Source organism: Nyctibius grandis, chromosome 2 (assembly GCF_013368605.1).
Source record: "Nyctibius grandis isolate bNycGra1 chromosome 2, bNycGra1.pri, whole genome shotgun sequence".
Taxonomy (NCBI): domain Eukaryota; kingdom Metazoa; phylum Chordata; class Aves; order Nyctibiiformes; family Nyctibiidae; genus Nyctibius; species Nyctibius grandis.
In genome coordinates, this window is record NC_090659.1 from 29256053 (window position 1) to 29280944 (window position 24892).

Sequence of the window (24892 nt, forward strand, 5' to 3'; positions counted from 1 at the left end):
CCTTCCTTGTAAAGCTATGCTTGGGGGAAGCATGTACGTGCAGAGAAGCAGGGAAATTGTATACTGGATTTACCAATAGATTACTAGTCTTGAATCAGCAAATATGTTTGTGCTTACAATGTGCATGAGAGATTTTTGTACATATGGAAGCTATACTTATGCAGCAGTTGTTGGTATGACTATTGCTTATCTGGAGAGATCTGTGTGCTGTTACAGCCTCAGCTGTAATTTCCTGACACACAATGTGGGCTAACATTGTGAGTGGGAGGTTTTATTGCTTGCAGTAGTTTCTGGAGGATGGGGGCTGGTGAATATTGAGAGCACACTGTTAATTCCATGCAACTTTTGATATCCCATTTTGCCTACAAGCTACAGACATTTTATCTAGACCTTTTTCCACTGATGTGCCTGCCATGTGTGCACATATGAGACAGATTCATGTACCCTATAGTATACTTGTTTCTAAATAACACTGGTGGTGTAAATACAACAGTTGCAAATAAAACTGATGTTCTAAATAGAACTAGTTATGTATTGTTCTTCATTCCTCTTCCAGATAAACAGAAAAGGCATGCCGTTCAAGATATTTTTTTGGTTTATTTTGTCTTTGTTTGTTTGTTTGTTAAGAAAGACAGTGCAAAAATAATGTAGTCTTCGATATCCCAAGTATGCCTCTTCTGCAAAAGAATGTTATATCACTTGAGACTTGTTTATTCATGTCCTTAGAAACAGATGTGAAACTTTTAATAGTTGCTGACTAGAGAAAGCTCTTTTTCCTTATTGCTAATGTATTTGAATATGAAATATCTGCTAGAGGCTGTTGAGTTCCTAGTAAGTTCAAAAAACAAGAAGTACAGCTGTTTCATAAAATAAAGTCTTGGGATTTAAAACTCTTGTACCTGTTTTCTTACTCTCTCACATAACGCTGCAGATCTAAAAGACGTTGACTTTACGTGTATACAATGCTTCTAACTAATGTACAGGTCAATATTAAAATAAATAAAAATGTGCTCTGTCTATTCTTTGAGTGGTTTAGAGGTGCAAATTCACGATATGATGAAACAATGTGAAGAAGGAAGCGTGATTCTAGAGCGATGGAGTGAGGTTACCTGTAGATATGTGCAACTCATCCAAGCTGCTTAGAGAGGGTGACAGTGACAATCAGCAACAGCACAATAGATCAGGGTTTTTTTTTCTTGAGAATTGGGCGTTTTTTCTTGTAAGGTGTGAGGATTTAGAATGGTAGTCACTTTCTAGGCATTAGGCAAAAGGAGGGTCTTTTTCAAAATATTGCTGTATTGAATGACTCTCAGTTATGTAAGGGATCCAAATAAAGTGTCTTGAATGAAAAAAGTACCTTTTAATGGGGTGACATGTTAATGCAGTGGTTTGCTGCTTAAATCTACTCCCAAGTGTGTATAGGAGAGAAATTAACTGCAGTTGTAAAAGTTTATTTAGTATATTATAGACAAGTTTATTATAATCACATTATATTATCAGTTACTAAGCATGAAGTTTTAAAAAGCTTCATTTAATTAATTTGATTTAGGAACTACAGAATCTTATTTATTTAAATATGTAGACAGATCTTTCCTGTCTGTATTTGTGGGAAACCACTTACATCATTAAGTCTCTTTACTATTTGATTAGCTTTCTGAAAAGTTCATGTGGAGGAGTTTCTACCTCTCTCTTTTCAGTGACTTACCAGAATTGCTGAGGACTAAAGCTTTGACATGTTTTGCAGTTGCCATTTAAATTAATTTCTGTAAATCAAATATTTAAGATTCAGTAATACTTGCTATCTTTTGTAGAGCAATTTGGCATCTGCAACAAAAATAACTATATAGTTGTTAGTTGGATGATTGGCCTAATCCAGTTATTAAAAGTTAGGTTGAAAATATTTTTATAATAAGAATTACCTTAAACTTTTTTGTTCTTCATGATCATATCTCTAAACTATACAGGCAAAATTTTAACTGAATATCTGGTTATTTTTTCTTCTTTTGGTTTCAATATTAGGCCACTGACATCTGTGATCCAAACCCAGTCATGATGCTTATTCTGTGTGTCTACCTATATGAAATTCTCCCTCATTACTTACCCAAGAAGACTATAGAATTTACATGTGCTCTCCATGCAACTGTTGTTAAACAGGTACTGATACCATTGCATTTAGATTTGTAGCATTACAAGGTTAAAACACTGTATGTATATATGTGTTTTTATTATGTATATACTACAACAAAGAATGAATGGGTTTCATGTCATTTAGATACTAAATATAGAAGATGGAAGCATGTATCTTCTTTTCTCTCTTCAAGCTTGGGATCGTGACTTCTGCTGCTGTTTTTTTCCTATGCCTGTAAGCACAGAAAAAAATCTACAATCTAACAAATCTAAGATCAAATATAGAGAGGAATAAGAGATTAATAAGCATAGGAGTGCAGTGTAAACTGCAAAGAGAGTACTCAGAAAAATTGAGGTTGGATAGTCTGTGGGAAATCTATATTCCTTAGGAAGAAAAATGATCTACCTAGTTATTTGAAGTACTTTCTTATTTTGTGATAACCTTAGTTTGTATTTTGGAACTTAGCTGCAGATCACACCTTTTATACTCTAAAAATTGAATAAAAATAAGCTGATTTTGTTGTTGTTGTTGTGACAGGTGTGTCTGAAAAACCCAAGCAGTAAAACTTTGATGTACAACGCTATTCTTGTAGGAAGAGATGCTGATGATTTCTCATTACCTAAAGGAAACACTGTCACCATTGCCCCTAAGTAAGTAATGTTTTTTTTAGTGTTATTAATAAGTCTAGTAGTATGGACATATAAACCTACTAATTTAATAGTGGTGGATCACTAGAAATGTGTTCATCTACAAATGGACAAGACTAGTCAGTATAAAGATCAGGCTTTTTCTCCTTAACCTAGAATAAATCCAGAGTAATTTATCAGTGGGACACTTGCAGTTTAGCTCAATAGAGCTTTAAGAGCAGAATACAAGCCTTCATATCATTAGAGGAGTCATCTGTGTCCAATAAATATTTTTGTCCCAATGTATCGAAAGCTTTAATTTTCAGTTTGGATCTGCTGTTCTTTTATTTTTTTTGCCCAACTAAAGTTGAAATATCTCCTCTGAACTGATTCACATTTTTTACATCAATGCATCGTGGAAACATGAGCAGGTAAAAATTCTTTCTTTGAAGACTGCAGTTTTTGTTTCTTATTCTTAATTGAAGCATGGCTCAGAATTTAAGAGACCATGACAGGTTTGACAGTAGTCTTGGACTGCTTCTTTTTGTCCCCATCCTCTCTCCCCACCAAGACGGAAACTGTTGCAGCTGCAACGTAGTTATTTCCCTATCTTACATTTCTGAAAGCCACCTTGGAGAGATTTAATTTTGGAAAAACATTAGGTTGTTAACATTTCTAGTAGCAGAAATACTCATAGTATGTTGCCATCTTTTTCTTTTTGTTCACTAAGTTAAGTTTTGCTCTTCCTGTGCTTTGTGGCTTTATGACTAGATACAGGAATTTCACTAATCCCTGTTTAACTATTGAAGATGAGGGATGTAGCAGTGACTCTGGCTGTCAGTTAAGATTTTTAAATTTAGACTGCAAGTCTATTTAAGATATTCCTTTGCAGATAAAATGGATTAAAGACTGTAAAAAAGGAAAACGAAGTTCAAGTTTTGTATGAAAATAACCTGTGAAGAAGAAAAATTCCAAATGTATGTAGTCAAATTCAAGAAGACACAACATAAATACAGTGCTCTTTAAGGAAGATCAATATTTCAGTATTAAATGACATGCCTGTTGTAAATATATGCAAAAGGGACAATAAGTAACACTATGTTTTCAGTGAGCTGTGAGGCTGATTTGATTCCATTTTGCCTGCAATTACTTCAAATAAGAATTAGCATAAAAATGTAATCCTTGAAAATATCATGTGTTTCTCTGAAAGGTCAGTACTGTGGTTATTTTTCACTTCATCTTTAAAAAAACCCCTCCAAAACAAGACACAAGTAAATGTGTGCGAACTTGTCATTGAGATAGTTGGCATTATATATAGCAACAAACGTTTGAGAAAATGCATAGAAATAGAAGCTTGTGGAAATGCCAGTCATCCACTGGTGACCTCTGCAGAATTTATCATAATGTAACCTTACTTGTAATCTTGGTCACTAAATGAATAATTGGTTCTTTGTAATGAATAGCTTTCTTAATACTCTGATGGAAGTATTTGAGAACTCCAAGCCTCAGTGGGATGGGAGGGAGTCTTGTAGGTGCTTTATATTAGATCATAATATCATAGGTGGGTTTGGAAGTGATAGTAACATGAATAATAAACCAACACCTCTGTTTAATTGATTTTGTATAGGCTTATTGCTATTAGTGCTGATTGATATTCAGTTGTATAAGGTAAAAAAAACAGTAGAGGATATGTAGGAGAGAATGCTCTGCTTTCTTTGGAAGGAATGCCTTCGGAGAAACTCAGTAATGAGGTAGGCTTGTAACAGACTTCTAGAAAAAAGAAATACATTTATGACCTAAATAAAAAGTAAGGGAGAATTTTCAGTGTATTCAGTTGTCCTGGTTTGGACTAAACCAGACCAATTTTCCTTTCAGTGATTTTTACTTTTGCTAAGCTGCTTCTAAGTAACTGCACTTTCTGAAACTAACTGCATGTTTTGCAGACAGTGTCTGCTTCTAGGACTGATAACGCTCAAAGTTTATAGTTATCACTGAGGCACCGGTAGGGATGTTGTGCAGAAAGGCTCTTGCTGTACTTATTCCTAGAGAAACCAAGGTCACTGCTAAATTCCTCACTAATTACGAGTGAAGAGCCGCAGGAGGGTCGCACCTCCAGGGAGGAGCGGACAAGGCAGATGACCCAAAATTAACCAGTGAGGTATTCCATCCCATACACATCATTCTGAGTATAAAGCGGGGGGATCACGAGGGTCTCGAGCCTTCTTTTCCCCTTCTCGCCCTGCTGGTAAGGCAGGTGTCCGAAGAGGACTCTGTCCATTTTCCTGCTGCCCCCGATCCCAATCTGTGCATCCCTGAATCCAGTTCCCGTCCGTTGCTGGGCCCAGCCTGGGCCTTCCTGAAACCTGCCCTGCAGTGCTGGTGGTGACGTGGCTGACATCAGGGGAGCTTGATCTTGGTTTTGTATATATTTGTATATATTTAATTATTTCTATTATTATACTCTTTTTCATTATTATAATTTATTAAAACTGTTTTAACTTTCCAACCCATAAGTCTCTCTCCCTCTTCCCTTTCCCTTCCCCTTCTGCGGGGGTGAGGGTTTATAGAGAGCATCTGACACCAGTTCAATAATCAGCCCAGCTTTAAACTGTGACATCAGTAAGAAGTTTGATGTCAGTGTATTAGTAAAATTTAATGTAGCTATTTTTTGACAGGAATGTTAGCATCACTGACTATAACCTGTTTAGGAATAAAAGATATTAAAATAGCTAGAAAGAGGCACTTCACATAAAAGTTATTTGTTCTACTGTTAGAAGTAAATAATCCATAAATACAGGATTGGAGGCAGATGAATCAGTGTGTCAAAAATCACTAGAAATTAGGAAAGCCTACTTGCTGTATCAGAGAACAGGAGTTCTAGTTTAAAAACAGGAGTCATACTTTAAAAAACTTTCTGAGTATCTGTAAAGGTTCCGAGAACTTAAGGTCAGATATCTCTGCATACTTGTTCCCCTGAATAGAGACTGTTCCTTATGAATTTATGAATATTATATATAAATATGGATTTGCCTTCACCACTAGTTCGTCTTTCACTGCAAGCTAGCTTGATACTAACCAGCTTTTTTTGCCCTGAAACAACAGGTACTTTATATAAACTAATAAAAAAGAAGCAGTTAAAAATAGCAGCTGTTGCCTGGTGAAGGCCTGCTGCAGGGCTGCATCAAGTTGTAAATCTTGGTTTGCCAAAGTTTCAGGGTAAAAGGTCAAGGGAAATGTTAGCAGTTCAGAGAACATTAACTCACTAGAGTTCAGGCAATTACAGCTGAAAAGACAAACCATAGCCTTGATAGGGAGGCTAAAGAAAATGAAACTTGTCAGTCTTCTCATTGGAGAGCTGGAAGATTTTAAGACATGTCCTGCATAGAGACTTGTCTCTAATTATCTGCCAAATATATATATTCCTATACTTAGACTGGAGTATAATTGGTTTTAAGATGACTGTGGGTCATTGTAATCACTAATGAGGAATAAATATGACTGATTAATCCTGTTGGACCTGCTGGGTGAGCACACTTGGCGTAGAGGATTCTGTAGATGAAGGCCCAGTCTGAAAGAACTGTGTTTACTTTCCAGGAGAGATAAACTGTAGGAAGCTGATAAGCTAAATGGATCAGGGAAAAAATTGAGCAGAAAGGCAAAGTGTAATGAAGAGAAGTTACTTAAATATATAAAGAAGCAGTGGTACAGCATTAGGTAGAGATGCCAACTATTTTAAAATAGTAATGGAGTGACAGAAATATGTAATATATGTCTGTCTGTATTTTCAAAGAAGCATGACAATGTATACTGTGGTCCACTACTATCTGGAGAAACTCATAATTGCTGTGGTGAGTTAAAACTTGGCCGGCTGCTAGACACACACCTAGCTGCTCTCTCACTCCTCCTCCTCAACAGGACAGGGGGAGAAAATATGAAAAACTTTGTGGGATGAGATGAAGATGGGGAGGCTTATTACCAGTTACTGTCACAGGCAAAACAGACTTGACTTAAGGAAAGTTGATTTAATTTATTGCTAATCAAAATAGACTTTTGTAGGGAGAAACAAAGGTAAAAATTAAAACATCACCTCACCTCTTCCCCACCCTCTCCTCCCAGACTTAACTTCACTGCTTTATTCCTGACTCCTCTACCTTCTCCCAATGCCACCCTGAATGGAGCAGGTATATTGGGGAGCGGGTAGCAGCAGTCACTACATAACAGTTCCTCTCTGCTGCTCCTTCCTCTTCATGCTTTTCTCCTGCTCCTTGAGTCCTTCCATGGGTTGCAGTCCTTCAGGAAAAATATGCTCCAGCATGGGCTATCCATGGGCCACAATTCCTTCATGAAATATCCAACTCCTCTGGCATGGGGTTCTCTATGGGCTGCAGTGTGAATATCTGCTCTGGTGTGGTCCTTTCCACACGCTGCAGGGAAATATGTGCTCTGGCAGCTGGAGCACCTCCTCTCATTCTCTACCCTTGATGTTCCCTCTGCTGTTTCTCACTGTTTTTTTCCTCACTCCTCTGCCTTCCTGATGTTTTTGCCCTTTCTTAACTATCTTTTCACAGTGGTGCCACCAACTTGGCCGATGCGCTTAGCTGTGGGTCCATTATGGAGTGAGCTGAACTGTCTCTGTCCTGCACAGTGCAGCTCCTCATCTCTTCTCACAGAGGCTGCCACTGCAGCCCCCTGCTACCAAAACCTTGCCACCTGCATCCGATATCTGCCAAGAATATATGTTTTATATCAATTGGCTGAGATGAAACTGGCTTTAATCCTAAACACCTGAACATCAGGGAAAGCTTCTGAAGACTATGCTGTTGTTCTGCTCTGGCTTTTGGGATGCATCAGAACATTCTCAGTGTAGCTGAGTATCAGATCTTGCATATAATGTAATTAATCTTTGATCTGAGGTTCCCACTCTCCAGGGCACTGCACTGCGCCATATAGACTTGCAGTTCACAACAATAAAAGCATAAACGTCTCTAAGCTCTCTTATGTGGTTTAGACATGTCTGTAAGTTACTCAGTCTGGGTACCGTAGCAAGAGAAATGATGAAGATGACCTGTTCAATATTTAAAAGTACCTTCCTGGAAAGGGACCTGTTTAACTGCAAACAATATAGAATGAAACTTTTTATAAGAAGAAAAGCTTGAAGATGGAATCATACAAATTCAACCTGGAAGTAGCAAAGGTGATTAGCTATTGAGAGGAAGAAACTGTATCTGAATGACAAATTCTTCAACTGTAGGGGTTTTGCAAATCACAGAACATTGAAAATAGTACGGGAAGTGACCTTAGAAAGTTATTTAATTCAGCCTTCTGCCTCAGATAGTATGAGATGCTTTCTCAGAAAAAATGCTTCTGTCAAACAATAGTTATTGGAAACTACTGAAGGATGATTGAGTTGCACATAATGGCCTGCAGTGTATAACTACTTCAGGTTGTGTTATCTAGTGATTTCTGTTGGCCTGAAACTCTGCTGATTTGATCCTCCCAAACAACTTTTTGTCTTTCTTTTCCTACACTGAAGTATAACAAATAGAAAAGAGAATTCGGTTGCTTCTTTTTTTGAAAGATGGTACAGGCTGAGCTGATAAAGAAATTAAGAATCTTTGACCCCTACAGTATATCAATGGAAATGAGTGCGGATGGAGCTAGTTATAATAATATGAGAATGAACAAGATTAGAGAACAATTCCATGAGCTGAATCTTCCCTCACTTTACATTGATCACAACACGGATGAATAGAGAGAATATAACTCTAAGCAACTCTATGTTTTCCCTGATGCTGGCTTTGCCACAGAAGGCAACAGTTCACAACTCAGATCAGATTTCTCTGCCATTGCATGAGCGACAGGGCAAAAATCAGGCACAATGTTCAATACACTCTGTTTCCCTGTCATTCCTATTTGTGACAAGAGCAGACTGCTTAAAACTTAGTCCTTAAAGTGGCTTTAGGAGTGGATGTTTCAGGCAGTATACTTCTCTGAGAGTCTGCAGTCCCAGGATGCTATTTCCAGGATGTTTTGAATGGCAGGGTGGCTTAGGAGCCTTAGACTATGGGGGGCTTAGCAACTTTTCACTCTCAAATGTCTGGAGGCTCTACAGCAGGAACATGAAAGAGGTGAGTGCCAGATTTTCAGATCTTCCAGGATTTCCTCACCAATTCTCAGAACTGAGACCCTGAGACTTTCAGTGTCAGGAAGAACTTTGGGCAATATCATACTCCTTTCTCCTAGGCGTTAAGCCTAGAGATCATGCTGGGTTAATTTTATTACCTATAGTCATTCTTCCTGCAGTTTGAGCTTTTTTCAGTTCTGCTATATCCTTTTTGAGGTAAAGAGGTGCAAACAATAATTAAGGTTTGAGCCCTTTGGGTGGGATCTGGTGGCCTAATGATGATCTCTATGTTGTTGTCTGTTCCTTTTCTAATTATTCCTAACACTTCATTTGCTTTATGGATGTTTCCTGGCACTATGCTGATGTTTTCATGAAACTATCTGTCACAAATTCCAAGTTCTCATTGGTGAGTTTTAATGGCTTGAAGGCCATCATTTTATGTAAACACAGAACTGCTTTCCCTGTGTGCATCTCTTTACAGAATTTCCTTGTAATTTTGTTGTCTTATAAGGTCCTGCAATCTTTGCACTGTCACAGTCTTTGTCTTTACAACCTGGAGCAAATTAGATCAGTAAACTTCCTTACTTTCAAGTTGTCACAGACCCTTAAAGACTCCATTAATGACCTTCCTATATAGTAAGAAGTGTTAGTTCTTACATTATCTCATCTTCCTTCTTTCTCTCTTTCCTCATTTCCCTCTTTCCTCCTTTCTCTCATTCATGTCTGCTAGTTTCCTTGTAAGTCTACATAAAGGGACTTTATTAGAAACAGAAGAATTAAATCACCCTTGATCATGTTCTTGTTGAACTCCTTTAATGAACTCCCATAGGTTTATAAGGGAGGACTACATTTTACAGATGTTGACTCCTGCCAGTTAGATCTTGTATATGTAGAACTTATATTAGATATCATTTATACTTATACTATTCTTTTATTCTTTATAGTTGTTTCTACTACATTACATGGTATACATTTGAGGCTTAAAGGTCTGTTATTCCCCTGATCTTCCCGAAATTTTTTTTAAGATACAGGTGTTCAGTTTGTCACCATCCAGTTCTCAGGTCCCAGGGTAGTTTAAAGTGAGAATGCTTTATATATATTTAATTTTTTTTTTCTCTGGTCCATCATAAGAATGAGATAAAGGACCTCCCAGGAAGTTTCCTTGACAGCAGCTGTCATCCAGGGACAAATCCTACCACTACTCCCATCAAAATAAGTTTATAGAACTTCTGCCATCATTGTGATTGCTCAGCTTACATGAAGAGATGTGTGCATTGAGTTCACTTGAAAAGTAGCTGTTGTTATGAAAGCTGTGAACCAAAGGTAAATTAACATGATTCCATTGAAGACATGGTAGGCTGATTGCTATTACAAGTCCTCTACTTCACCACTTGTGTAAGTATGTACATACAATATATAATAGGCATATTTCACATGCCACTGTTAGTTGATGGCCTCTGCTTTAGAATTCCCAGTTGGCAGAAGACCAATAAATCACACGTAATTTCTCTCTGCCTTCCATTTTAATTCTTTTCTGTCAGGCTGCACAGTTCCTATTAATCGTTTAATGGGGAAGGCTGATTTGGGTTGGGGATAGGCTTCCTTTTGACTTTAGTGTCTGCTATCTCTTCCAGAAAGACAACTAACAAGTCTGCACTTTATAAATACAACCTATATCCTAAGAATTCATTTGAAGTATTATTTAAGTAATATCAGCTTAAGTAAATTAAGAAATTTCAAGATTTTACTGGAGGTTATTTTCTTTCGACCATCTCTTTCATACAGTTTGTTGGAGGTTAAATTTTAAAATTTCTTTAACTACATAGAATGGCATTACAATAACAGTACAAACCAGTCAGCTGACTTTTGGGTACGTATTTTGAGATATTTACTTGCAGCCCCAAAAATTTATGTCTTTTTCTGTTTAGAGAAAGCTCTCTCCACTCTGGTCATATGTATAGAAAAGCAGAATATGTTTAGATTCTACGGTTGTCTTTCTTTTAGAACAAACCTACACACTATAATTTTTCAGACCTTCCTGCCGCCTTAAGACATTAATCTCAAAGTCAGAGAGTGATTTTGAGAGCTTCAAAGTGTGAGCTTCAGCCTCTAAACTTTTCTTATTGATCCTGCTTAAATGCAGGACTAATGCAAATCAAGTTACCTTTACCTAGAATAAACTCTCGTTCCATGTGGTCTAAACTCTCGTTCCATGTGGTCTCCCCTTCTCCAGTTTCTTTTCCCATCAGAGAGTTTAGCTGTTGCTTGTATAAGAGAACTTTGTTTTTTCCACTTCTTAATTACACAGCTTTACTAAATATTCTGAAGGGTTTTTTTCTCATTTCTTCCTCAGTTTTCAGTGAGGATTTGATTAAGAACATCTAGATCTGTCTCACAACAAGCATAACAGAATGTCCGACTGTTTAACTCACAAAAACCTATTCAAATTGGGGAACAAAAAGTAAATCAGTTGTTAACTTAGAGTAATACTGTAAGGAAAGAGAACTTTCTGTGCTAGTATGTGTGGGAAGAAAAAATAAACTACATGCTGAGGTCATAAAAAAGCAAGAAGGACTTAATATTGTTCTTTTTCTATATATAGTTCTTTTATTAGAATGTTTTAAGGTGCTCTTAGGCAGAAGACTGAACTACAACAAAGTATTTTGGAAGAAACAAGTGACTTTCTTTCCTAGCCCCCTTCCCTTACAAAGACTCTAAAATGTGCTCCTGAAATGACATTTCTGAGTAATTTCTGAGTCACAATTTTGTGTCTAACTATTTAAACTACTATTATTATTATTATTATTATTATTATTATTATTATTATTATTATTATTATTATTATTTTACCCAGGAGGCAAACGAGTATAACTGTGGAATTCACTAGTCGTTTTCTGCGCCCTGCTGAAGCAGTGTTGCTATTGGTCTCAAAGACTGTGGGTGGAATAAATGGTGCCACACTGACATTCTCTCTGAAATCTGAAGTCAAGCATATTGAGCCTGCTGTAAGTTTATGTGTGTATGATTAATATTTTCACAAAAATATGGTTCAGCTGTACATTGTATCAAACAAAAGTGAACTGAAGTAAGAATAAAAATGTGAGTTACCATCTCACCTATGAGTTTTCAGGGTTCCAATATTAGCCTGTGTACAGGCAGAGAAAAGCCTAGAGGAATATCTAAGATTCCTAAGTTTACAAATCACACTTAGATCCTGAATAAATCTAAAAATTTTTCACTGATTGCTCTGAAAACAAATCTGGAGCCCTTTCAGCATATGAATGCTTTTGGAAATTCCATTGCAAAAGTGGTGATATGCTCCTTCAGCCTAGTGATTTCAATTGTCAGATGTAGATGGACAGCAAACTTTTGTTAGATGTTGCTAGGTTTATTTGTGCTTTTTTAACTTTAGACAGTTTTTAGATTTATATGTCCCAGAAATAGTCAGAGCAGAGATAGGCATGTGTTCCAGCATTTGTTATCAAACATTCATTGAGCAGATCTGGATGGATCCTTTGCTGAAATTAGATGGAATTTATGCAATTCGTTTTTTTTTTACATGACTCTCTTTACACCATAGCAATAGACACTGATGTTAGAAAGGAAGGTTGGGGCAAGAGAAGAAAGTAGAGGACATGTAAAGATAAGAAGGAAAAAAGATAGCTTGATTCTTGGCCTTGTGTTATCATTTGGAAGAGCATTTAAAACGTGATGAAGTTTAATGCATGTTTAAAAAGAAATAGGCTTTAACTGTTCTTTGCTGACAACAAAGCCTAATGTTTAAATTATGTTAATTTTGTAGTCACCAGTGGTCAAACATATGGTTCTATTCTTTGTAATATTTTCCTGTTAGTTTATATGTTATACATGAATGTAGTTTTGCAACTTTTTCATACTGATATAAATTTTTGTTCTCTTTTAGGATATATTAAAATGCAAATCCCCATGTTATGAGCTGAAGAAAGTTATCCTAGATGTTACTAATCCCTTCAGAACTGATGGCATGTTCAGGTAGACAATGCTGTAAAGACAGGTCTTTAATGATCATGCTGCTTTATCAACCCTTTTCCATAGTTTTCTTCTTCTCCTTAAAAATGTAAAACCTTGAGGTTAAATTACAGAGGTTTAGATTACCAAAATTGTTACAAGCACTATGAAGTGGAAGATATAATAATGAATAAAGAAGATAAATAAGCCTTAATTGAAATCTGTCTCAGTGTAAGCAACAAAGCTAAAGCTTTAATCAAATGGAATTCATGAACCTTGCTTGTATTTTTGTTTTTGGCTGAGGTCCAGAAGAATTCCAAAGAGAAACAAGCCATGTTAATTAATAGTTGGTTATTTTTTCCCCAATCTGCTTTATCCTGCTGTTTGAATTATTAAGCATGCAAAAGAAAAAACATGCTTTTTCCTTGGGGCTCTCATCACTATCAGTTAATCTAATTTTTCATTTGTATTCGTCATAGATGTAACAACTGCAGAGTTATAAATGTTGCTTTCCTTAATACAAAAGAAATAGAGTGCTGTGCCCCTTTAAAATTTATTTACGTGATCTGACTCCATATTTTGTCTTTAGTCTATAGAGCTAAGCATTGGTTCATGTCATTCATTTATTTACAAGCACCATTTTCCATAATATTTTTAGCTTGTTTTACTGATCTGTTTAATATATATGTTGCACATGCTGCAAAATAAATTTCTCTTTCATCCACAGAATAAGTTTGGTATAGACACCTGTAACAGGATTGTTTTCGCTGCTCTAGCAACGTGCTCTGGCATAAGCCTCCGATGTGGGAATCCTACGAGTTTATTTAGCTTCTGTCTTTTTTTAAAGTTTTTGAGGTGGTCAGTGAGGCTGCCTGTAATTAGTTCTATGATGATGTGGATAACTCTCTTGGAAAGAGTAGATTAAAGACTATGAAGTAATTTGGTTTTATCCATATAATTCAAAAGATACTTGGCAACTACTTGAAGTAATTATCAATATGGGCAACATTTGAACCAGTAATTTAAAATAAAAGATTCTTTGTATCATGTTTCCAGTTTTTTGAAACATCTAGTATTCCATTGAGGGTGCATTGCTTAGTTGCAAATAACACTAGGGAATGCACTTGTGATACCAAGGAAGTAGCTCTTTTACAGAAAACTGGGCTGAAAATCTTAAAACGAGGTGTATAATGTAATACCATTTAAGAAAAGAAAAAATTAAAAATATGAGCACCTCTTTTACCTCGTGTCAATCATATAGCAAATGTCATATAGTTCCAAAAGCTGTAAATTCCGCAACTTTAAAGTAGTCCTTGCCTAGCATTTAACTATTTGTTAGGTGTTACTCATTGTATCAACTAAATAATATTTTCTGTTTTTTACAGTTCCTAGCTTTAATACTTATGTATAGATATATATTTCAAAGATTACTGAACGTTTGTACTTCATTAAGAAAAATTAATTGAATACTTTTAAAATTATCCGTTACATTTCTTTGTGAAGTACTGCAGCCATTTCTCTCCCAAGAATAGAAAAGTATTTCTATATACTATAGTAAGTAATGGTCATTATTATTTTTTTTTTAAATGGCAGATTAAAGGCTTGGGCAGAGAATCAACTAATGCTGATGTAGATTATCCTAACTATTGAAAAGTTTGAATTCCAATCCACAGCTAGTGCTAAGATAGTTGACATTGGCTTTTGTATTTTCACTATGTACTCTGTAACCTTCCTTCTGTTTTTACTGTCTGTAAGGGCAGAAAAAATGCAGAAGTCTGATTTAAAATGAATGAATTATATGCTGGTGCCATGTAACAGAAATTCTACAGTGGTACCAAAAACTAATTCTTGACTAATGACTATCAGTATGTCAATGGATTTCCGTTCCAATACCTAGAATGGAAACAATGTGTACACAATGTAATGTACATAAAACGAAAGAAGATCAGAATCTTCTAGGAAAAACTAAAGTGAAGCAGTTGCTTGTGGTTTGTCAGGGAAATCACAATTTACTCCATCTTATTCATTATTTACAAAAGCAAAATAAAATTAACTGAGCTTTTTTTCTTCAAATGTAAATGAATTGATTATTCAATCATGTAATTTAGTACAGATTATAGTACAAATTACATTTTAGAAAATTATTTCCAATTAAAATATGGGTATAATTTGTCTTCATATTGAAATGGGCATTATTTTTCTGGTTTGTAATTTTTCTTTTTCCTCAATTGTTTTAAAAGAAAATTGAAAATTGGTCTGCATGGCATGCTATGGCTGTAGACCATCTCTATGTTTACGAATCAACCTATGGTACTGATGAAGTAGTAGTTTATGATATTTCTCAATAACCCTTGAATAAGTGTCTCAGGATTTTGCATGCTTACATGCAAAAAATTGCATGACTTAAATTGTGCAAAATGTTATTAAATAAAGAAGAATTAATAAATTATTAATTAAAAAAATCTATGTAAGAATTTTTTTACAGTACTTTTAAAGTATCTCCAATTGAAAACAATAAGCTGCTTTACCAAACCTTCATTTAGATGTTTGAATAAACTGAGTTTTGTCTTCACTCTGCAATTTAAAAAATGTGGTGATTATGTGTACTTTCCATACTCCAGGGTCATTTTGCTGGAATCCACAAGTTACTTAATGCAGCCAGAGCAAGTATATCAAGCCAGGCAAGTAAAGCAAGAGCGAACGTTCAGGTAAGTTCTAAATGGTGATTGCTAATTATAATATATTGAATTATACATTTCTGTTAGTATTACATCTTTGTGTATAGTTGTGTGCGTACCTGTTGTAAGGAATTATAGGTTAGGACATGGAAATATTGTAGAATTATGAGACATTTTAAAAACACTTTACAGATAACTTACTCAAACAGTGCAGAAGACATAAATATGGTGTAAAAGATAAAAACGTGTGTAATGTGCTGTTCAGAAAAAGTGTTAGAGAATCTAGGATTGAAAAGAGAATTACTGATGCTGGGATAGGGGCAACTGTGGTAACTTAGGTGACTGAAATGATGAAAACTAGTTCCTGCAAGAGGATTTGTTCTGATTCTTGGGATGAAGAAGGTAGAGATATTTGAAGGTGCAACAGTAAGGTCAAGTTTTTATTTATAAATAGTCAGTCTATAGAATTCTAATTGTGCTGAAGTGTAAAATGTTATAGGTTCAGTAGGCTCTTGGAGATGTTAGGAGTTATTAGTACAGATATGTTGATGTAAGGTAATATAATTTTGTGTCAGGACATTATTACTTAGCTGCCCATGGACAGGTTTTCTATCATAGGAAATCTGGAAGGAGAAGGAGAGTTCAAAGTAAGCATGGTAAAGATAATAAAATGCCAAAGAATAAGAAACAGAGAGCAATTGGAATAGGAGCCAAGGATATAAAAGATATAAAGAAAAATCTATGCTTAAGACTTACAGTCTGAAAGAAGGTATTTCTGCCTTTCCTGTCTTTAGTGGTTAGACAATGAGGTAAATACCAATGAGCTTAGATGAACAAGCAGAAATCTTTGCGGGCGAAGAAGTGAGATGTAAATCAGAAGCACTGATAGTCAAAGTTAAAGGAGAAAGAGAGAATCAAAAAGGTTTGGGAACTAAAATTTGTGGTACTCTCTAGAAGTGGCCCAGCATAAAGAAAGAACTACCACAAATATCTAAAACAATGTTGGAACTTGCCAAATATTAAGAATTGCGTTGTTGTTTTAATAACTCTATTTTTCAGTCATAGACTGGAAGTGTTAATTCTAAGTCTTTTTGATGATAGTTTTTGCATTCACATATTGGGCAATTTATTTATAGAGATCCATTTCTCTAGTCTTCTGTCACTTCAACCGTGTTTTATAATTATTTATTCATAGAACAGTATTTATAATCTTCAGTTGGAATAGTATAGTAGCTAAAAAAAACCCCAACAGAAGTAAGAAGTCAGCTTACAGGAAAGATAGCCAAAGTATAACCAATCAGGTTTCTTCTCATAGAGGCGGAATCTAGCTTTGAAAATACACCATGAGCACTTCTCGCAATACATGTGAAAAATACTCCAGCCCAGAAATACTATCAAAAAAGAATACTATAGGCACCAGAACACTACTGCATAGACATTTTAGATGGATGCATTCAATGCTGTTCTGTCCCTCATTTGTGTTCTGTGGGCTGCGTTGATTGTCAGTGTCCTGTGTGCTTTGTGCACTTACAGCTAAGCTACACTTATCACATGTGCTACAGTGGATGAACCTCCAGTGATTAATGATTGTTAGTTTTGAAATGTGCAGCCAACACCAGCACAACGATATTTATACAAAACCTGCAGATATGTTTAGCAAGGCCTCTATCCAAGGGGGAATAGACATCCCTATTTCATGTAATGCATGCTAGAAAAAAAGTCTGGTCATAACTACCAGTTACTCTGATAAGATCTTCAAACTCAGCCTACTAAACAAATGTTGGACTGCTTTGATTGGATGTTACCTCTGTTCATATTTTTTGCCAAAAAGACATTTGGTCTTTTCTGAATGTAATTCAAAATGTGGTGTAGTAAAGAATCAATGTTCATATCTCCTATGCTATCGATTCTGATGGGGGAGATGGATAACATTTAACTCAAATGCCATTAGCATATGCCTCTATAAAGGGCTCCATCTTCAATTTAAGCAAGAGAAGAAATAAACTGGAAAACTGTTCAACTCTTATTAAAAATTCTCTTAGGACAAGACAGTGATTTTCTAAAGCTACTGTCCAAGGTCTCTTACAAACAAAGAAAACATAATAGAGCCGCTCTGGTAACTCCATCAATGTCTACAGATTTTACTAGTATGTTGTATTTAGAGGTATGAGAAGCTGTTGAAATAGAAAAGGATTTTTCATCATCCTGCATATTTCAGCTTAATTTATCTCTAGGAAATAAATCAGTCTAAAAAGTGTAATTTTAGTCATACATCCAGGCCTCACTCTTACTGAAATTGATTTGAGGGCATCTTAAGTCTTTAGAAATCTCCAGTACTGATTTGCTGTAATTTTAGATGTTTCTGTTATTTGTGATAATAGTAGCCACTTAGGAACTCTTCTTAAGAAGATTTTTTTCTTGAATGGAACATAACAAACTTCTGAAATTGTGTTAAAAAATTAGTATGTGTGCAATACATAACTGATCAGTAAGAAGATTGTACCTGCAATCATTTTTATTCTTTTGATAAATCCAGAAAATGCCTTCTACGAAATGGGGGCCCATTGCTCTATGTGCTCCATAAGCATAAAACTACCGTAAAATCAGTGCTTATACTGTAAGTAATTGTGTCTACATGATTGATACTATTTGCATGCTTTGATCCTAACGACTTAATCATCCATGCAGGTCCAAGTGGGTCTGCTCAGTCTCATAGTTGCTTCTGTGTTCTCATACTATGCCCCCAGTTGTGTCAGACACACCACTTTAAACCTTGCTGTAACAAGCTTTACCTGGCAGTTAGCCCTCTTACGTACTACCTTTCCCCTCTGGCAGTATCACAGGCACACAAAATGGTGTCATTCATACCAAAGAGGAGACCAACCCTTTAGTCACTGTGACACAGGCTCATACTGTGACTGGAAAGATATCCCAAACTGAAGCTAGACTTCAGACAAGCTATATCCTTACTGAGACACAGTGCTGTCTAAGCTAAAAGATCTTACAGTAGCCCATGTCTGAGGCAGGGTGTCATTCAGTGGTTGCAGGCAAGACCTCTTTGTCCGTGGGGAGTTGAAGGATGTTTGGTGAGAAGAATAGCGTTCTTTCTTTCATCCAGTTGTCATAGTTTTTCTTTTAAGTATACTGTGATAGACGTGCCTGGATTTCTTCAAATTATGCACTTTTCTATGCTTTTCCAAGCCCTTGACACTTCAGTTATTATCCTTGGCCTGCATCTGTGTGCCAGCATGGTCTACTCCCTGTGGGAGAAGGAGGACCAGGTGGAGAGATGCACACCACATGGCCCAGGAATTCTAGTATAAAACTACCCATAAGTAGTTTTCAAGCATGTTAGTATTTTGACTGGTGTCCATTAAAAAAAAAAAAGTGTTGAATGACAGTAAAATTTCAAGGTTACATTTAATATCTAACTTTTCCTTCATAGATTTCCTTCTGCAAAAGTAGGAAGTGGTCAATGTATACTAATGATTCACCATGACTAATCAGTTTAGAGTATGCATTACAGGATGGCTTATGATTGCACAGATTGATTTGCAAAAAATGCTGTGAATGTGGATAAATATTTTTACATCAAGAAAAACTCATTCTAAAACAAAAAAGGAACCATTAATTAATGAATTTCAAGACAAGCTTTACAGAATATTGTATATAGCTTCTTAATGTTAATTTATTTACTTCTTTTTTTAAGCACAGATAATACCAGGAATTCCAAATATTTTTGATTTTCTGAATTTTGTTCTTATACCTCCCTCATCATAAAGAGTTTCTTCCTTATATCTAATCTAAATCTACCCTCTTTCAGTTTAAAACTGTTACCCCTTGTCCTGTCACTACAGGCATTGGTAAAAAGCCTCTCTCCATCTTTTCTATAAACACACTTTAAGTACTGGAAGGCCAAAATAAGGTCTCCTGGAACCTTCCTTTCTCCAGGCTGAACCCCAAGTTTTTCAGCCTTTCTTTGTAGGAGAGGTGCTCCAGACCTCTGACCATTTTTGCAGCCCTCCTCTGGACCCACTCCAACAGGTCTGCGTCTTTCTTGTGGTGGGGACCCCAGAGCTGGATGCAGTACTCCAGGCAGGGTCTCACCAGAGCAGAGTAGAGGGGCAGAATACCCTCCCTTGACCTGCTGGCCGTGCTTTTTTTTTTTTTATGCAGCCCAGGATATGATTCGTTTTCTAGGCTGTGAGTGCACATTGCTGGCTCATACCTAATTTTTTGTCTACCAATACCCTCAAGTCCTCTTCCAGAGGCCTGCTCTAAAGCCATTCATCCCCCAGTCTGTATTGATACAGGGGACTGCCCTGACCCAGGTGCAGCAAACTGTCTATGTAGACTTATTTTATGGCAACACCGAGCTTTTCTGCCTAATCCATTTCCTTATATCTCTGTGTATTGAAAGGGGATGTATTGAGCCAGACTGAGAATATAACCATGCTTCTTACGCCTTCCTGATCTTAACTATATTTCTTTTGTTTTTATTATTGCATGAAACGCTATTTCTTTTTGTTACAGAAGAATGAGACAAAGCGTACATGTCTTCCACAACAGTTTTATTTCCCTTCACTTATCTGCAGGTGCTTTGTTCGTTGGGGTGAGAATGAATTTACAGAGACATTCAATACCATGTCAAATCAATGCAATGAGTTTCTCTGTCATTCAACTCTGAAAATAGGACTTATTCAATGTATAGTTCACCCCAGTGAAGAAATATGTTGTAATCTTTATGTTCTCAATGTGTAATGTATTTCCATGTAATATACTCATTATGTTATCATTTTTCATGCAGCTTTTGAGAAATTTGTTATTCTTACAGTGATTCTTCTGCTGTGGTCTCTGTTTTTGCAGTCATGACTTGGCATTCTGATTCAAAGATAAAGCATCAAAAGAGATGAAATTTTATATAAAATTCATATTTTTGTATTTCTATGTGAGATACTGATTTGTAAGTACAGAATAAATAGTATATTGTACTCGCATACCTCAGAGGACATTTTCCTTTCTGAAAAGTGGCCTTTAGGTATAGGTGAATGAATGAATCTCCAGGGTAACGTATTCTGAAAATTTTACAAGTCTATTTATTTAAGGTTGTGATTTTTTTCTTAGCCCAGCAAAATTAACTATTTATTTTTACAGAGACCCAATAGCTATCAAATGCTGTATGTAATAATTGTTTGCTATAAGCTGGTTCATCAAATTTTACTGCTAAAGGAGAATGATTTTTATGTGTGGATAATACTAAACCTGAGTCTAGAGCTGAAACTCTACTTGCAGTAATTTTTGAGATACATTACAGTATAGTTTTCAGCATCTATGAACTCTGTTCTTGTTGTAAATTAAACAAAACTCTCCTTCCATAAATGTAACTGCACAGTCTTAACTCCTGTCACCACTGATAGAAATTGTTTGTGAAGAAGGATAGAAAAATCTATAAAGTCATATCAAGGAAATATGATGGTAAGAAGCACAATTTGCTTTGGAGGGGATGAGAATAAGAAAAGATTTTGTTGTAAGCTGTTTTTTCTAGTATATCTGTTCTTTTCAAATACACTTGAGAAGCAATATTGTCATGAACAGAGCTAAGGTGTTTAGGTTAAGATTCATCCCCTTTATTCCTTTCTCAGACAAATCCTTGATTGCATTAGGTTCCTTGTGAATGATTAACTGCACTGTTAGTGAATATAGATCATTCTTGTAGCCTTGATGTAAAACAGGTACAAGGGACAAGCTTTGCTGTTCCCAGACTTTCTCATCCCCTCTTTTCAGGGCTATAACCTTGTGAAAATAAACCTTGCATGTGAACTAGATTAACTGAAACAAGAAGAGAATTATTTTTGGTAGAAATTACTTGAAGAGCTTCTCATAAGAGATTTGATGCTTCCTAGCAAGATCATGAACTACAAATTAACATGGGGATTTTACATCCCTAATTCCACATTATGTGGTATAAATTCCCAATACTTACTCAAAGAGCCAAGAGTAAAATTAACGTTTGTACAGAAAATCATGGAAAATTATGTCCCAGTTTATATTTATTCTGTGAGTAGAAATGTTGTAAACCATGTGTACACAAGTAAATTTCAAGTGTTTTTTTTCCTGTATAATAATTCTTGTAAAGACAAAAAAAAAGAGAAAAAGAAAAAAATCTGAGGAATATTTTAGAGAAAACTTACTTTAGGTAATTAAACTCCACTCCAGTATTAAAAGGACAAAGATTTTGAGAATGGCAAATACTAGATGCCAAATTCAGTCTGTTTGGAAATCAGCACTGCAAGAGAAACGATTTACAGAAGGTAGAGACAGTGGCAATATCAGTCCCCTATTTTTAGCCATGAAATATGCAAATGGTCCACTGTCTATGTTGCACTTCTTAAATAATTGTGCTCTGTTTTCTCTAAGAAAAAATCATGTCTCAGGAGTTTTAAATAATTTGTGTACTGTTGATTTGTTGCTGTTCATGAATCCCTGGTATACAAAATTGTGGGATTCTAATGGGATTTTTTTTCTGATGGTTTAAATCTGGATCTTGCACTTACTGGATTGAATTTGGATCACTCTTAATATTTATTAGAGTTAGTATAAAATCCATGTTTTACTTAGCTTTGCCGATTTTGTTTGTTTAAAAAAGGAATATTTTATCTTAAATAACAAAAGAAGTAGATTTCCAATTAAATTTCTTAAACATACTGCTGTCCTGGGACTTGGTTAGGTTAGATAACTTTGTATAAAGTCACCCTGGTTTTATAGTAAGATGTATTGTGATGTGTTTTTTACTATTACAATACGTCTGTCTGACTTAAAAAATGTAAATAAATAAATAAGAACTAGCATGTTATTTTTAAGATTGAATTTATAAAATTAGATTTTTATTTAAAAATCTATAGGGAAAATATGCAGGAAGCTGTCTTTGAATTTATTATATATTTATAATAAATGATAGATTAAAACATTTATCTGTCCCTTGTGAGTTATAAATACTCATGAAAAGCAGGGAGAAGGATGCCAAATCAAACCACTGTATGGCCCAGTGTATATGTCATAATTTGAAATCCCAGTGCCTAGTGAGATTATTTAAGTACCTTAGAGACTTTACTAAAATGCATGTGACTTGAAGTGGTGTGTCTTGAAGAAGTATTTATTTCAAATACTTAAATTAGAAAGTTGCATTTAGTGATAAACTTTTCTAAATTATTTAGAGAAATTTTTACTGTTGAGGTGTAGTAGTACAAAAACCAAAACATTACTGTCTTACACTCCAAAGAGAAATTATGAGACATCTTTTAAAGCCGATGATATGTCACACTACACAGGAGTTACTGAAATGGTTGACTTGCAGATTATAAAATTTAGTCTTCATAATTGCTAATATTCTATACAGTAACTAAAGTCTCCACATTTAAGAATATATATAAATGAAATATAAAAAATAAGGTAAAAAAAATCTCTTTGTCATGCTCTATTGACTTTACTGTCTAGGAAGGGTAAAATATAGGACTTTATAAACCAATGAGCCTCTCGTTTCCTTTACTATTGCAAAAGTAAACTTCCAAGTGATTAACTCCTTGTGCATTTCCAGCCAAGATCCACAGTTTACTTTTTCTTTATTTGTAAAAATACAATTTATTAAGTGGACAAAGAAAGGAAAAGAGGAATAATTCATTACAATCACAATATGTTACATTTAAAATAATATTCCCCACAGGTAAAATTTTCAAATTTAGATGGTAAAATACTCTGAGGCCAGAAATCTGCAGTTGCACTGAACAATAAATAACAACAACAGAAATATAACCAGTAACATTTTAATTGGAAAAACTGAAATGAGATAACATTTCAACAGTGTTGTATTTCAGGAAATGGAAGCAATTAAGGCCTAAACCTTCTTTAGGATTTGGTAGTGTTGCCCCCGTATAAATGCAGAATTCTGTTGAAATCAGTGGACCTTTGCACAGGAGTTGTGTTTCTTGTATTTCTCCAGGCCTAAGTAAGGAAACAAAAATGGGATTTGTTAGTTTTATTTGACATTTGTTGAAGTGGTGTTGGGGAATTTTTATTGTACCCCTTAAGTCAAATTAAGCACACGTTTGTGCTTGAATATAAAGATTTAATGAGCAAATGCATTGGACAGAGACTGCCACCATAAGTGGTTCTACTAGGAATCCACAAAGATGAGATATGAGCTGATTCCTCTTATACACTTGCACCAGTACCAATCCTGTGAGTGTCAGTATCAGGTGCATTAACTGGGTGTTTGGTTCATCCCCCAGCACCAGATCTGTTTACCATAAGTGGTTCTACTAGGAATCCACAAAGATGAGATATGAGCTGATTCCTCTTATACACTTGCACCAGTACCAATCCTGTGAGTGTCAGTATCAGGTGCATTAACTGGGTGTTTGGTTCATCCCCCAGCACCAGATCTGTTTACCAAAAGTGGCTCCTGAGCACTTGCATTCCATGATCCATTGCTACAAGATGCTGCTGCATCATTTCTTCTCTCTTCAGCAAGGGAAACTTCACCACCTTACAGGGAGTCTTTGGCATTCCTGCTTCCAGCCAGTTGGGCCTTCTTGCCCTCCATCCTAGATTGTTCCTTGGTCCTGAATTATCATTGCTGAGCAGTTAAAATTTTAATTTCCCCTTCACGGGACAGGGTTCCTTTCCAGATGGTATTGGAAACAGAGCTTAAATTTAGAGTTTAAACCGTGAATTCTGACTCTGGAATAATGGCTAGGGTATATCCAAGGTTTCAAGTAAGCCAAAGCCATAGACTAGAATATTCATTTACTAGATAGTTCTTATTTTTTCATATATGACCTGCTGATATGTTTTCTAATTAAGCTAATAAATGTAAAGTATTTGCCTAAAAGTGTGCATCACACACACACACAAAATCTAGTATTCTATAACATACAAATATATAGCCTGGAATTCAATTAATGTTTAACATAATTCTAACTTTAAATGTATTATTTTTCTTGTTTCTAAATATTAATGTTGTGTTAAGGTACTTTGACCTCTAGGTAGGCAGATAAAAGTGTATAGATTCAGTTAAGTCTCAGGTTGGTACCTGGATAAGGTAATTGAGTCAACATGAGTAAAGCAGAATGCTTACCTTGTCTTTAAAAAGAGGAGACTGTTGAGCTAGAAAGAAGGTAGAGAGAGCTAGAGAAAGAAAATTGGGCTTAAAAAATGTTTAGGTAAGAGGAGATCTAGTCTCTGAAGTATGTTCTGATAAGGGGCGAAGGACAACTGTTACTTTTGCAAATAATTTTCTGTAAGAAGCAGCAGTCTAAAGACATGTCCACAAGGACTATGAATGTGAGTGCTA

General features: G+C 35.5%; 1 protein-coding gene across 1 annotated transcript in view; it reads left to right on the plus strand.

Moving 5' to 3' along the window:
- CFAP47 (cilia and flagella associated protein 47) overlaps positions 1–24892 on the plus strand; it is a 356696-nt gene that overhangs the window by 120074 nt on the left and 211730 nt on the right. The window contains exons 36-40 of the mRNA XM_068422067.1: positions 2020–2154; positions 2666–2778; positions 11733–11883; positions 12801–12889; positions 15487–15573. Of these exons, the coding sequence (XP_068278168.1) occupies positions 2020–2154; positions 2666–2778; positions 11733–11883; positions 12801–12889; positions 15487–15573 (575 nt within the window). The remainder of the gene's footprint in view (positions 1–2019; positions 2155–2665; positions 2779–11732; positions 11884–12800; positions 12890–15486; positions 15574–24892) is intronic.